Here is a 15,033-nt window from a genome sequence, read left to right on the forward strand (position 1 = left end):
CCCTCATCCCCACCTCTGACATGATCAGTGTTGCCCTCCCAGTTGTGGGCTCAGAACTCACTTTGCCAAAGGATCCCTGGCCCAGAACCTTGAGCAGCTCAAAATGGGATGGGTCGGCCTTCTCAGAGCCAGCCTTGACGTGGTGCGTGATGGAGATCTCCTTGAGGATGCCCTCATCCTGATAGAGGGATAGAGCTGGTGGGCATGGTGGGTTTCATCCGGGCCGGCCGGGGGAATGGTCCCCATCCAAGCCCGCTCCCACTAGACCTCAGCAGACAGGGCCCTGCCAGCAGCACCAGACAGCTATGCTGAAGGGGCCAGCCTCCTGGCTCATCAATACCAAAAGGGCCTCAAGGGCCGGGGAGGGTCAAACTACCAAGGTGCTGAGTCAGGTGAGGCACTGCTCCTCTTGCTCCAGCTCTGCTGGCCTGGAGAGGCCCAAAGGGATGCCCAGGCACAGCCAGGTGGAGCCAACCCCAGGCTCTGGCTGAGGCCCAAAGCTCTGCGCAGGCCCTCCCTGTGGGGCCCCCCTCCCCTGCCGCAAAGGTCTTGGTTCTGCCACAATAGGAAGTAGAGTTTGTGCTCAGACTGGGGAGGTAGAGCTGGGCTTTTGTTCCTGGTCAGAATGGATGACAGGACCCTTCTGGCCAGAGGGACAGGGCTGAGATGCACAGGGACCCAAAAGTCACCAGAGGCTCCCCCGGCCAACCCAAGTGCCAGTCTGGGGTCGAAAGGAGCAGAGGCCTAGAGACTCCACGATCCACCCATAGAAACTTCCGTCATAGAAGTCTACTAAAAACCCCTTGCCCGGTCTTAGCTGTTCTAGGACGCTTCTGCCCTCCCTCCAATCTGCTGGAATTGCTCTAGAGCCCCGAAGTGCCTCCTCACTTCCCTAGGAAGCAAACCTGGGCAGGGTCCAGTCATCCAGCAGGGCCAGGCCTGGGCTTGGAGAGTCCACAGCCAACTGAGGCCAAACTGGCTGCCCAGGCACCTGCTCCAAGGGCCATAGCCAGGCCAAGACCAGACATCTGGGCACACTCACCGAGTCCTGCCTGGGGCCAGAGCCAGGGCCAGGGGCAGGCAGGGAGGTTTGGCTGATCCTGGGCCGCTGCTTCCTGGGCAGCCAGGGGAGCAGGGCCCAGAGCCGCAAGCGGGGCGGCTTGGGATCCTGCTCCATTCGCCCGGCAGGGCCGAGGCACCATGGCAGGAGCAGGCAGCGTCAGGGGCTGCCTCGGAGGTGGCCAGGCCCAAGGCGGATGTGCAGGGTGAGGGCGGGGGCTGGGTCCTGCTCAGGGCCGCCAATCACTCAGGGCCTGTGGTTTCCCAGCTCCAGGCCTACAATCTCACCACGTTCCCTTCCTCTCTTTTCCCCCCTCCCCACTGCCTGAGGGCTGCCCTCAGGCCCTTCCCCCCAACCCTCCTTGTGGGTCCCAAAGGGAAAGCCCCAGGCCAACCCAGCTGCTGAGGGGTAGACAGGTACCCAACAGGCAAAGACAGACACCCAACATGTAGAGGCAGAGAAAGAGGGTCACCCAGCAGGCAGAGGCAGGCATCAATAGGTAAAGACAGATGAAGATGGGCATCTAACGGGCAGAGACGCATGCCCACAAAGCAGGGATGGACAGGGATACATGTCCAGCAAGGGGAGGTAGGAAGAATACATATCCAACAAGTACCCAATAAGCAGAGGCAGGAGGGAACTCATATTTAACAAGCAGAGGTGCATGGGGACACATATCCAACAGGCAGGGACAGAAGGGGATACAAACTCAACAGGCAGAGACAGATGGGGACCCAACAGGCAGAGGCAGATGGGGGCTTGCATCCAACAGGTGGAGACAGATGGGACACGTACTCAACAGGCAGAGACAGAAGGGGACACAACCCAACAGGCACCCGACATGTGAGATGTACCCAACAGGTGAAGATAGGCACTCATCAAATGGAGACAGAAACAGGAACAGAAGCAGGTGGGTGGCAGAAAGAGACAGTGAGGCCCAAGTAGACTGACAGATACCCAAGCCATACACACAGGCAGGAAAGACATGCAGACAGTCAGACCCTGGACTCAATGGCAGAGCTCTGGGTTCTTGCTGGTCTGCCAGGGGGTGGGAAAAGAGGTGCAGAGACATCACCAGCAAACACCCAGCGCTGGGGGGGGGGGGGGGGTACAGTCCAGCATTTGTGGCAGACACACCTCTGAGGTCTCTTCCTATGCCAGGGCCCTGGACTAAGATAGTGGACTGAGAGGAACATCTCCTGAATGCAATCCGATGGCTTTGACTCTGATCCAAATTTCTCAAAAGCTGTTATCCCCATTTCGGAAATGGGAAACCGAGGCCCAGAGGACAGTGACACACCCATGCTGAAAGTGAACCAGTGGCAGAGCAGGCTTAAACTCAAATCCTTCCTCCAGTTACTGCCTGGCCTGGGGTCAGCGGGCCTCAAGTGGCCAGGAAAGGGTGGGCAGGTAAGTCAGTCAGAGCCATGCCCTGCCCATCCAAGCCCACCCCCTCCCTCAGTACTGGGGTTGGTCCAGGGACTTCCCATTCTAGGTCTAGACCCTGACAGACACAGCCCCATCTTCAGGGGACCTTGAACAGTCACAAAAGCTGCAGCTCTAAGAAGCTGCATGCTAATCAGGCCCCTGAGTATAACCCTGTGTGGGACAGGCAGAAAGCCTGGCTCAGAGAGGGGCTGAGGTGAGCCAAAGCCACACAGCAACCCTTGCCCACCCCGCCCTGAGGTTTGAGCCTCCACTTGCCTGTCTGCCTCCGAGAACACTCCCTCGGGACAGAAGCAGTCACCCGGAAACCCCAGGGGACAAAGCCACTCCCAAACCCATTCTTTGCCCAGGGTCATGGTGACAGACGCTGCTGGAGGCAGGCCAACCCTCTGCTCACCTTTCTGGGACAGGGGAGTGAGTCTCTCTCAACCCTGGGGAAATCTGCCGGGGTCTGCATGGTGGGGCTCAAGCCGGTGGCCAGAGGGCCCTGTTACTCGTCTACTTCTGCTTTTTCAGCCTTCCCGGCCCAGAAGGCAGGGTCCCTGACCCCCTCCTTCTCACTTCCCCCTCTGCAGGGAGGAGGGACAGAAGATGGGTCAGGCTCCCCTGCTGAGGAGGGGACATTGTAGACCCCAAGCCCATGACTCCGGGGGGGGCCCAGGGATAAATCCTTCCTCGACTCCTCTGATCCTAAGGAGGGGAGACTAGAACACAGATAAAAGTCACAAAGCAATGAGGCAGTGACACATTGGGCATCCCAGCACCCGCAAACATCCCTTTGAGAGAATGTGCGGCAGAAGTCGGCAAGGCCACAGACTCTGAATGCCCCAGCCCAGAGTGCAGGAGCTTCTTCCCCCCATAGTGACCTTCCTATGGCTGGGCCCACCCAAAATGGCAGCCCACGGCACAGGCAGCACCGCCCCCAGCCCTGCCTTGCAGAAGCCCGCCAGTCCAGGGCCCTGGGATGGCTGGGGTGGGGGGTGGGGGTGGAGGGGGCGTGGAGGGGGGGGGCAAAAGGGCCTAGCAAGGACCTCACAGAAGTCTGAGAGAAGGAGCAGGTAGCAGTAGAGCAGGGGTTGACCAGGCCCAGCCCCCTTCCACGTGGCCTGGCCGCACCAGTCCCACCAGTACACCCACAGGAACTGGCACGCCCACAAATATAAACAGGCTGATGATCGGAAACCATTTCCACAGACATGTGGAAACACACGCTCCCACGTACACACGGACTTCCCCTTCCAGTCCTCAAAGGGGCTCCAACGACAGCCTGATGACGGCCTGCCGCGGGTTGTGAAAGACGTCTCCTTAGACAGACAGCTCGCTGTACCCAGCTTCTGCAGGCAGGGGTCTGGAGGATGGGACGGCCCTGGGAGCCCCAAAGTGCTCTGGGCCAGAGCCAGCTGGGCCCCCCACCAACCCTCAAATCCCTCAGAAGCAAAGGAAGACTCTGTGGCCAGCAGGGTACAGGAAGGGGCAACAGGAAGGAAACAGTCTCAGAGCTGCCTTCGCTGAAGGGTATGTGCTGGGGCTGTGAGGCCTCTGGTGGCAGGAGTGGGGGAGGACAGGCACCAGACCACATCCCTTGGTCCCTGCCCCATTCCCCCCTATAGATACTTCCTCTTATCTACTTCCTCCCACAGGGCAGCTGGGAGAGAAGCCCAGAGCCCCCTGGCCTGATCCCTGGTCCCTAGGGTCCCCACCCCAGGCCTCCCTCCACCAGCTGGAGGCCAGCTGCCAATCCTGGCTGTAACGGACACCCACAGCCCCTTCCCCGGCTGGCAGTATAGGCAGGGCCTCCCAGGCCCACCCCCTCTGGGAGGACAGATAGCTCTGGCTATGTCTCCTAGCAGGCCTCTGGGGAGGTGAGGAGGGGGCCACAGTTCCCAGGTGGCCTTGCTGCACTGGGCCAGGCCTGGCATGAGTGACAAGAACTGTGCTCCTTACAAACTGAGCAAATACTGCACCAGGGTCATCCTTTCCTTCAGCCTCTACCGGTATGGGTTCTGCCAGGCCCTGTGCCTTAGCTCCGAGGCAGATACTGTCACCCCATTCCAGAGATGCGAAAACTGGACTCAGAAAGTGACTTGCCCAAGGCCCCATAGCTAGAAAGGGGGACTGAAGCCTACACTCAAGCGTTTCATTATCACCCTCCCTGCGGGCCTATCTCCCCTTTGGGCATCGCTCACAGATACTGGGCTCCTGCTCGGTCCCCAAGCCAGGAAGCCAATCAGAGGAGGGGCACAGACTCAAGCCTTGTTCTCAGGCAGCTCTTGAAAATATATAACAAAACACAACTCTCAGGCTGCAGTGGAGGTGCTGTAGGTGCCCAGAGGCAGTAACTATCTGCCTAGGGTGAGGTCCCAAAGTACCTTCCACAGAGAGGGCGGTCCAGCTAAACCCTGAGAATGAACAGGAGTTGGCCAGGCAGAAAAGAGGAAAAAAAGACACTCCATGTAGAGAGGGACCAGCATGAAGAGGCTGAGGCCAGGAGTACAGGGTAGGAAGTTAAGAACTGTCCACTCATTAGCTGAGTGCTACCAGGCAAATTCACTTCCCTGTCTGAGCCTTAGTCTCCCCCTCTGTAAAGCAGAGGTTAAAACTAAATGTTCAACCCTCGGAAGGCTGTTGCAAATAAAGCGGGCCACAGAGACAAAGGGATGTTGTAAACAGGACTTCTCCCTTGATAAGATGGGCAGTCTTCCTGCTGCAGAGTTCCCTTGGGCAGTCCGAAGGGACGCAGCCCAGCCACGTGGTTCCAGGACCTGGGAGGGTGGGCTAGCTTACCCTGGCCAGTCCAAGGGAAGTTCCCCCCCAACACCTGAGGCTTCCAAGGCTCCCCGAAGTCCACAGTCACATCCTGCTTGTGCTCCGGCCAGGGTAGCATGAGGGATCCGGGATGGATCAGGGTTTCATAAACAGGAAGAGAGGAGGGGAGGGGGGAAATGCTCAGCTCTCAAAATAGACCTGCAGGCGCTTCAAAGGGGTCCAGCTCCGGAGATAGCCGGGGGAGGGGGCCTGGGATGCCTGGTCCACTGTCATGGAGGGAGGGAGGGTGAGTGGAGCCCCAGTGTGCCTGAGGGCACCAGGTGCGCAAGGGCGCGGAAGGGATCTGGGAGCTCTTGCCCTAGGCTGCTGTCTATACTATGGCTGCAAAACCCCCAATCCCCCTTTCTGCCTAAAATAAATAAAATAAACACGCATTACACCAAACTTGGGGGGCCTGGCTGGCTCAGTTGGTGCAGCGGGCAACTCTTGATCTCGGGGTTGTGAGTGAGAGCCCCACACTGGGTGTAGAGATTACTTAAAAATAAAATCTTTAAGGAAAAAAACAATCACACCAAACTTTGTGGGATTAATTTATGCCATGTCACATTCCCTCCTCCAGGTGGCCCTGAGGGGTGGACCCTATTCTTCTCTTACAGGAAAAGCACCTGACCCTCAGAAGGGCAAATCACTTGCCCAAGTTCTGCAGCAAACAAGAAAGAGGGGCAGGATTCTGACTTCAGAACGCCTGACTCCCAAGTGCCTCTTCTTGTCTCCTCTCTGCCTGGAAGGCCCAATTCTCTCTGGAGCTGCCGAATCCTGCTTTTTGAGGCCCAGCCAAGTGCCAGTTCTGCAGAGAAGGTGGCCTGGTGCCCTACAGCCCACCACAACTCTCCTTCCTCTGCCACACACAGCAGTGACCATCCATGTGGTCCATGCTCAGCCCTGAGCGCAGATGCCCCTGGCTGGGCTCCCCAGGACGTGCTCATCTTACCATGTCACCGGGAGAAATGTGGGTACCTGGAAAGTGCCCAAAATGGGGCCTGGCACAGAATGGAGATTCTCTGTGCCTACAGTCATGTTCTTCCCCATCACAGTGCCCACCATACAGCTTTCCTGTCTCCACCCTCTCCCTAAGTCTGCAAGCTCCCTGGGGCTGGGGGTATTGACCTCATTTCAGGGTCCCCTAGTGCTGCTGCAAGGTGCACCAAAAGTCTGATGAAGCAAAGGATAAACTGGCCTGCTGCCCCTTCATTCCACTGCACAAAGCGATGAGGTCCTGACCACGGGCTGAGCGCCCCCTGGTGTGTGGAGCCCAGAAGTGGGCAATGGGGATACTGTGAGGTTCTAGGGGCAACAGAAAAGATAGATGAAGCAGATGCCTGGAAATGGTGGAACCTGGGATCACAGGGATCCAATATGCCCCCTCTTCAGCACGCAGCGTTCTCTGGGCTGGGAGAAGTGTGAGCTCTGTGGTCAAGCAAGACCTGACTCCATTGCTCACCAGCTATGTGACCTTGGGCCTCAATTTTCTCATCTGTAAAATGGGGACGGTAACAATTTCTGTATCAGGGGTGTTGTAAAAACTAAATGCAAAGCTCCTGGTATGGGTTAAGCTCTTTCTATCCTTTAAAGTGGCATTCAAAGCTCTCCTTGCCTATCCATCTCCAGCCTTGTCTCTCTTCCCATCCCAGGGTCTTCTGCCAGAGAGCAAGGGTCATAGGCTTGGGATCAAATGTAGGTTACCTGGCGGGGTAAGCTCTCACTCTTTCCCAACAAGTCCCTCTAGCTCCTGAGGTGAGAAGCTGTACTTACCCCCTGCTCCCCCAAAGCTGCAAGCTCTTCTGCAACCCCCAGAACTTAAGCCCCAAGATCTGAACATCCTGGTTCTTCTTTGAACCCCTTCATTTTGTTACTAAGCAACTAGCAAGCGCTACTTTGTGGGAGGAGATTCTCCAGACGTGGGGCCGAGGCAAACCAAGGGACCCAGTCCCCTACCACTTGGTCTGGCCTCTGGTGGCCAAGGTGGCCACAGTAACCATCAGAGGAGGGGGAAGAAGCCTACTGATCTTACCTTGCCCTATCCTGGGAAGCTCAGCTCCCTTATCTTAGGAGGATGAGATAAGACAAACATCAGGACCAGCCCTGAGTCTATTTCAAAGGTCAAGTTTATGGCAGGTGTAGTGCCCAGGCCAACCCAGATGTAGAGGGTGTGGCCACTGGAGGGAACTGAAGCTGAGTGCTCACACTGCTGGTGCTGAAGTCAGTGTGCCAGGCAGTTACTACCTCATCTGTCCTTCCCATCACTCTTGTGAGGTAGATACCATTATCCCCAATTTACAGATTGGAAATTTACACAGGAAATGGAGACTCAGAAGGGAGAAGACCTCTGGCCAAATGGTGAGGGTGGAACCAGGACTTGAACGGTCTGCTCTACTGCCAGAACCCATCCTCTGTCCTGCCCAAGCAACTTCCAAAGCACCCCTACCCCAGCCAGTAGTTCTGGAAACTCACAGCTCCTGAAAACTGGGCACAGAGATGAGAAAGCCCAGCCCAGAAAGCACAAAGGACCCACCCAAGGTCACACAACTGTCACCCAGCCCCTGGTGCTTTTGTCAACACACAAAACCAGGAACAGGGGTTGAAGGGCTAAAGGGAGGTGCCCAGGGAAGCAAAGATAGTAGGGGTGAGGGAACCAGCCTAGGGCTGGGAGATGGGAACCCAGAGAAATGGCCGATGGGCCACAGGCCAGGCACTGGGCCCTGGTTAGACATGAGAGGCCACCAGATTCCCTTCCTTCATGCACCAGCACCATATACCCAGATGATTCTGGGCCTGCATGAAAGCCCAGCTGATCTGAGCTTCTCCCATCACCCCTTCAGCCCTTTCCTTACTTCTGTGAGTGAATAAACCAAGGAAGTGGCCTGAGTAATGAGAAGCCAGAGTTCTAGCCTGGGTTCTGCTCCTGACCCTGTCTGGGCCGCAGTCCCCTCACCTAAGAAATAGGAAGGTTGAGGGGCACCTGGCTGGCTCAGTCGGTAGAGCATGTGACTCTTAATCTTGAAATTGTAAGTTCAAGCCCCACGGTGGGTGTGAGATTACTTAAAAAAATAAAGTCTTAAAAAAAAAGAAAGACAGAAATAGGAAGGTTGGAACAAGTGATCTCTGTGCACAGGGTCACCTCGAGGATTCCGTGGGACCAGAGAGGAAGGCTGAGCTGGGCAGGCCTCCCTCCTCCTCCAAAGCCATGCAAATGGTCCCTTGCTCAGGGTGCCTGCCTTGGTCCTCACCTTGGACGGCTGCAGTCCAGCTTCTTCCCCCGAGGTCTGTCCATTCTGGAAAAGAAAAGGGAGATAGGGAAACATTACCAGGACTTACCAGTGTGGGACAGAGCGAAAGCAGACCCTGCCAGAACCCATGCCCATGGCTGCCCCCAGTAGCTAGGGAGGCCATGTAGGCAGGGGCCCTCTATCTCCATTTTCACTGTAAGGGCATAGGTATCAAAGTGCCCTCCTGGGCCAGTCCCTCACCAGCATTTCCCAATCCTCCCTCCCTTGTGCTCTCAGCCTAGCAAACCCCTCATCTTTGAAGACTGAGCTTAAATGTCACCTCCCCCCAGTGAGAAGGAAAGGACGTGTGTGGCTCCCAGCTCTGCCGGAGACAAAGTGTGTGATTCTGTACCAAACAACCAACAGCAAGAGGCCTCAGTCCCCTGACCTGTAACATGGGGATAGTCATACCCACCTCCCAAAATTGTTGCAGGGATGTGAGGGGACAAAGTCTGGGAAAGTCCAGCCTGGAGATGGTGGCTACCCTGTCCTTGCCCCACTCTGGGACCCCTTCCCTGTCTTTGCCAGGCAGAATTGCTGCTGCCCCACTGTGCCCCTGCGTCCCTTCACTGTACCATGTGTCACGCTGCAGGGACTATTTACACATAGGCTCGCCCTTTCTAATAAACGGGGAGTCCTGGGAGGACAGAGATTAGGACTTGGTGCTAACAGCTGCTCTCTTCTAAGACCCTGCCACATGCCAGGCCCTGGGCTCGCTGCCTCACACCTGTGGTACCGTTAAATCCTCATGACCTGGGAGGTAGGCCCCGGCCCCATTTGGCAGAAGAAGAAACTGAGGTTCAGAGGGGCGTATGATGGCACCTAAGGTCTCATAACTGGTAAGTGGGGATTCAAAATCTGGTCTCTGACACCCAGGAGGTGCTCAAAAAAAAAAAAAAAAGGTCTGCTGAAAAGGAGCCCACACCCCAGCGGGGGAACTACCTGTAGAGAGGCAGGCAATGGGCTATTCTCTAGGTAGTCCTGCTTTCTCCATCCCCTAGACTTTGCCCTCAGGGGTACACCAAACCCAGCCCATCCCTTTCCTGTGTGATATGAGGTGAGTAACCAGGCCTTGGGAAGCAGAAAGGAGCTGTCCCCACCCCTCTTGGCAAGCAGAAGTGTGGTGAGGCAGACAGAGGCTCCTACCGGTAGCAAGACCCAGCCTAGGGCAGGTCAGGACTTTGGAGCCAGGGGCTGGGTCCACAGGGCAGCTGTGGCTTTGCTTGGCAGAAGCAGGCACAGCTGTGCTCTGCCCATTACATAATCTCCCTGCTCCTGGAGCAGCTCCTCCCTGCCGCTCCCAGGACATCCTGCCCCCGTGAGCCTCTTTAATGCCCCCAGTCCTCCCCAGGGACCACTGTTCTGCAGGCCCCTCCACACACACATACATATACATGCTGTCCTTTCTCAGCGACCTGGGGAGAGGGCTGGGTTGATCAGGGCCAGGGAGGAGGGGTGGGGTGCACGGTACATTTATATATTGAGTTCCATTTCACCCAGCATTCTAGACTCTTGACATAATTCCACAATTATGGAAATGTGGAATCCACAGATGGTCACAACAGCCTACATGCACACCAGCCCCCTGCCTTCCCCATTCCAAACCCCTATCCTTCCTAAAACTCAACTGTGACCCTTGCATTTGAGCAATCAACTCTTTTGGTGATTCACTCCTTATTGAGAACCTTCTGTGTACCAGGCCCAAAACCTTTCCATGACTTCTCACTGTCTATAGAATAAAGACCCAGCTTCTTGGCATGACATCCAAGGCCATCATCCCAACTGCTCAACACAGGTGATTAGTATGTGGGTTCTAGAACCTGACCTTCTGAGTTCAAATTCTGGCTTCTACTGCTGCATGACCCTGAGGTTATTTCATTTCTCAGGGCTTCAGTTTCCTCATCTGTGAAATGGGGATAAAAGTAATGTATCTCACTGGGTGGCTATAAGAAGCAAACAAAATAATGCCTATAAATATCTACACCTGACACATAACTGGTTCACAAACAATAGCCATTATTATTACTGGGCCCTCTTCTTGAGCTTAACTGAATGACCTGGGACCTTCAGAAGACCAGCTTGTTTCATATCCCCAAGCTATCTTCATGGTGACTCCTAATACCAAGAAAACCCTTCCTGTCTTGTCCCTTTGGCAAATTCCTGGACACTTCCAATGTCCTCTTCTCTGTTCACAAAGCCTCAAGTCCTTTCCTCCCTCCTCTGGGCCCCACAGCACCGAGCAAGCCATAGGTTAACTCAGGAAGAAGCATAGCTTATCCATCATTACCTCCCTAGCACCCAGCTCAGGGTCCTGAGCATGGTTTGTCAAATGAAAGCTCGGCTCAGTAAAGAGAGCAAGAAGGCCAGAGCAGGGTCTATTACTCCTATTTTTCAGATGAAGCTCAGAGAGTTAAGGGACTTACATGAGGTCCCTCGGCTAGCATGTGACAGACATGGGGCCATAACCCAAAGTCACATGGCTGCAAGCCTAAATCCCCAATGAGGGGTGTGATGAGGTCATGGATGTACCCAGAAGTGTGGGCTTACTGAGCAGTATCCTGCATGATTCAAGGAACCACACAGGCCCTGTTTGGCTGCCTCCAGCCCCAGGGTCTCTGGCCTGGGTGTCATCCTCATGGAACCCCACGCCTGTAACAGCTGATGCACAAGTCTTCTAGAAGGGGATAGGCAGCCCTGGAGAAAGGACTGGGAGTGCAAAGAGACCACAGGTGAGTATCCCCCCCCAGAGCCAGGGTCCTGAGAAGGCAGGGTCCAAGTGCCTCTCTGGCCTTACTACTGCACAGACGGTGGAGAGAACACAGTTCTGCAGCAACGAAGACATACTGCTAATCCCAGCTCTGCCAGCCACACACTCTGACCTTGGGTCTGTCATATCACTTCTCTGACCCTCAGTTTTCTCATCTGTATTACGAAGCCAGGTCTGTCTTGTTCACAGCTGCACTGTTGCTTAGCATAGAACTTGTCACGTGACAGTACTCAATAAATATTTGCTGAATGAATGAGTAAGTGAATGAAAGGGGACAATGATCTTGACCTTGCAGTATACTAATGAAAGACCTTGTCTAAAACATCTGGTATAGGAAGGGTTCTCTGACCTCTCCCACTCTCCCTGCTCTTCCTCAGAGAGCACTGCTCATAGGCGTGCTCTAAGGCCCCCAGACCACTGTGCCCCCTCCCCAGAACTCAGAGATGGATTCCAAAAGGCATCCTTCCTTCCCACCCAAGCAGCTCTGCCTTGAGAAGAGGGGCCCAGGGCAGCGTCTGGAGAGGCCGGGCAGCAGATGGACAAAGACAGCACGTTCCCCACAGGCAGGAAGCAGCCCCAGGAGCTGGGTTCAGAGCCCAGCACTGGCAGCCCTGCACGCTGCTGGAGGCTGGGGGCCAGGTGCCAGGGCTGGCTGACACCACCAGCCCTCTGAAAAGGCTGGACAGAGGCCCTGCGGGACATGGAGAGTCTGCCAACATCCGGAGCCTCTCCTGGAGTACCTTCCACCTGGGCCAGTGTGATCCCAGCCCTTCCCCAACTTTGCCACCCCCACCTCCACCCCCACCCAAAAAAACTTGGTGGAAGACAGTGAGAGATCTGGGTTCCCAGTCTGTCTCTGCATTAATTCACAGGCAAGTTCTTCTCCGAGTTTAGCTGTTCCATATGAAAACGGGGGTAATAATCCCTTTTTTTTTTTTTTTTAAGAGGCTCTTCACCTAACACGAGGCTTGAACAGGGTTGAACTCACAACCCTGAGATCAAGAGTCGCGTGCTCTACTGACTGAGCCAGCCAGGCCCGGCAATAATCCCTACTTTGAGAAGTTGTTTCAAGAATTATTTTATTTTAATGAGGTGACATAAGTGAAGCAGGGTAGGTGGCACACACGGAAGCTCTGTGCACAGCAGGGCTGCGCCTAAACACAAGGTTACTGCTTTCAGCAGGGCCAGGGAAGGCCCAGGCAGAATCCTCACCCACACTTCCACCTGGGCCAGGCCCTGCCTCCCAGCAGCCCATTTTCGGCAGCGTCATGGGGAGGACAGGGCAGTCTAGATCCCAAGCCTCGGCCAAATGCCCCCACCGGCCCCTTGCCTGCCTCATTCCTGGCCGGGAGCTGGTGGCAGCGTCTGTACCTGTAGGTCAGGCTACTATATCGCTTACATGTCACCTGGCTAAGAACAGCGAGGCCCTGTTCTCCAGTGAGAACAGTCCAACCGGTGCCCTGGCTGCCCCATGGCTCCTATTACCCAAACAATAACACCCAGTCGCCTGGCACTTCCATGGAGTGGGGGAGGGGGAGAAGAGGCAGCAGCGCCCAGGGCTCTGCACCTCTCAGGCCCAGGAAGCATGAAGCTAGAACCCAGCCCTGGCCACTGGAGGAACAGAGGTGCAGAGAAGCTAAGGACCGACTGAGGGTCTCACAGTCTTCCCAAGGTGAAACTCTGAGAAATCATGACCGCCCCCGCACCCCCCCCCCCCCAATCCTAGGAAGCAAACCAGGCTTTGCCTCTCACAGAGCTCAGGTGCAGTAGTACTCAAAACTGAGTTGAGTTTCCTGTTTAATCCTGGTTAAGCTGGCCCCTGCCCCGGGATTCCCCAAAGGGAAGCAGGAAGTAGTGCCCTGCGCTGGGAATCAAGCTCCTGGGTGTCTGTCTTCCTACTAGTATAACCCAAGGTAAGTCCTTGGGTTAAGTCCTTCCCGGCCTACCTTCCTCTAGGGAGGCCTAAGTCTCAGGGGCATGCCAGGGCAAAGGAATCCACCTCGGAGCGCCCCCCCCCCCCCCCAACCTGGCCCTTATACCCCAAGGCTGCAGGGGGGGGGGGTACTGCAGAGGGCAGTGTTCCTCACCTCAGAGGGTGAGTCAGCGAGAGAACCTCCGAGAGTCGTGCAGGGCCTGTAAAAACCCCATGGCAGGGATCCCAGAGCAATTTACTCCAAATTGCACCTTCAGGTTGGTTACCTAATCCTGCCGCGCCCACCCTCCAATAGCCAGTGTCAGCCATGACCGTCACTTTAAAGGGGTAGCACACCTGGGGTGCTGGGGACCTGGGGTCCTCAGTCTGATCACAACCTGTGGCCCTGAGAGGCAGGGTACCTGGTGGTTGCCCTAGGTAAGAGAAGGCAGAGGAGTGGAGCTAGGCAGGGGCTAGGGACCAAAGCCAGGAGAAAATCACCTTGGCTCCTGGGCTCACTGAGGTCTTCACACCCTCCCAGTATACCCCCCACATCCCCTCTGGAAAAGGAGTGTCGCCTGCCTCCTTCCCAGCATGAGGCTGAGGGGAAAGTTTTCTCAATCTGCTGGTTCAGGGTCTTGACCTTGACCCTGAGGGTCAATGGGCACAGGAAGCACTGGCCTTCTGCATCCCAGGGCCTGGCACCACAGAATCCTCAGAGGAGGGCAGGAGCTGCTTCTGGTAGAGGTTAGGTGATAGAGGCCAAATGCCCCAGGGGCCCAGCCCTTCCTAAGCAAGGGCTCCCAAGAAAGGAGGCAGGCACTGAGGTCCTCCCTGACTCCAGGAATAATCTTCACAAGGTCTAAGGGGTTTTCCCCACTCTCTTCACAGCCTGGGGTAGGGGATACAGGTGTCCTCTGGCCCTAGCCTCGGGGCAAAGAAAACCAAGTTTCAGCCCTAGACGGGCGGTGTCACCCCACATTCCACAACTGCCAAGAGTCAAGAGGGGTAATCCTGCTAGGGTCAGCAGCGGAGACGCGGGAGCTCTTGGGGTAGGACACTGGGAGACGTCAAGGAGAAGTGGGGTTCCCATGACCCTCTTCTCTTGGAGAATCCCAGACATCTGGCACCTCAGCCCTGCCCATTTGCTCTGATAGTGGAAGCTCCGACAGTTCCCGGTACGGGTCCTAGGTGTGTGGGGTGAGGTGGGCAGATCTCACGGCCCCGCGGGATCTTCTCTCCAGGCTAAAGGGGTCCTGGGCGCTTGGAGGAACTGTCCCTCGCACACACACACGCACACACACACACACACAGACACGCGCGCGCGCGATATGGAGGGGGCGGGTGGAGCCGAGGAGAAGGCAAGTGATCGGAGTGCACTCGCGCCCTCGCGGGCGCCCGCCAGGCTGCAGCGGCTCCGCAAGCCGCCCCGCCCCTGTGGGGACCCAGGCTCGCCGGCCGCCCGCCGGCGCCCATCCTCCGCCCCGCTCACTCACCTCCGGGTCCAGCGGCACCAGCTCCATGAGCGGCCAGGGCTCCTTGAGCTGGGCGAGCGGCATCGCGCCGCCGCCGGGCCGCCCGCGCTCCTCCCGCGGCCCGGGCCGCACCGCCTCCCGGGTCCCAGGGTCCCTGGCTCTGCGCCCTCGCGCCCCCCGCCCCCCCGGCGAGACCCTCACGCTCGGGCAGGGCCGCCCGCCGCCGCTGCCGCCGCGGCACTAGCACTTCGGCTCCCTCCGTCACCCGGCACCGCCGCGCC

The 15,033-nt window shown here is 56.7% G+C and overlaps 1 protein-coding gene and 1 long non-coding RNA gene across 8 annotated transcripts in view; one reads left to right on the forward strand and one right to left on the reverse strand.

The window, feature by feature from the left end:
• The window catches only part of RPS6KA1 (ribosomal protein S6 kinase A1), a 53,637-nt gene that overhangs the window by 24,392 nt on the left and 14,212 nt on the right, over positions 1–15,033 (reverse strand). The window contains exons 1-3 of one of the 7 annotated variants that reach the window (XM_058718502.1): positions 14,774–14,982; positions 8,560–8,604; positions 62–178 (exon numbers count right to left, since the gene is read on the reverse strand). In XM_058718502.1, coding sequence (XP_058574485.1) covers positions 62–178; positions 8,560–8,604; positions 14,774–14,836 — 225 coding nt within the window. In that variant the 5' untranslated portion in view covers positions 14,837–14,982. Of the gene's footprint in view, positions 1–61; positions 196–1,042; positions 1,333–2,360; positions 2,444–2,903; positions 3,067–8,559; positions 8,605–14,773; positions 14,983–15,033 lie in introns of those variants that run through there. The other 6 variants (XM_058718506.1, XM_058718503.1, XM_058718504.1 and 3 more) reach the window with 6 other exon arrangements.
• LOC131505216 (uncharacterized) lies at positions 3,711–6,876 on the forward strand. The gene is made up of 2 exons (XR_009258316.1): positions 3,711–4,021; positions 5,892–6,876. It is a non-coding gene; the product is annotated as an uncharacterized LOC131505216 (long non-coding RNA).

The sequence above is a fragment of the Neofelis nebulosa genome, chromosome 2 (genome assembly GCF_028018385.1).
Source record: "Neofelis nebulosa isolate mNeoNeb1 chromosome 2, mNeoNeb1.pri, whole genome shotgun sequence".
In the NCBI taxonomy this organism is placed as follows: Eukaryota; Metazoa; Chordata; class Mammalia; order Carnivora; family Felidae; genus Neofelis; species Neofelis nebulosa.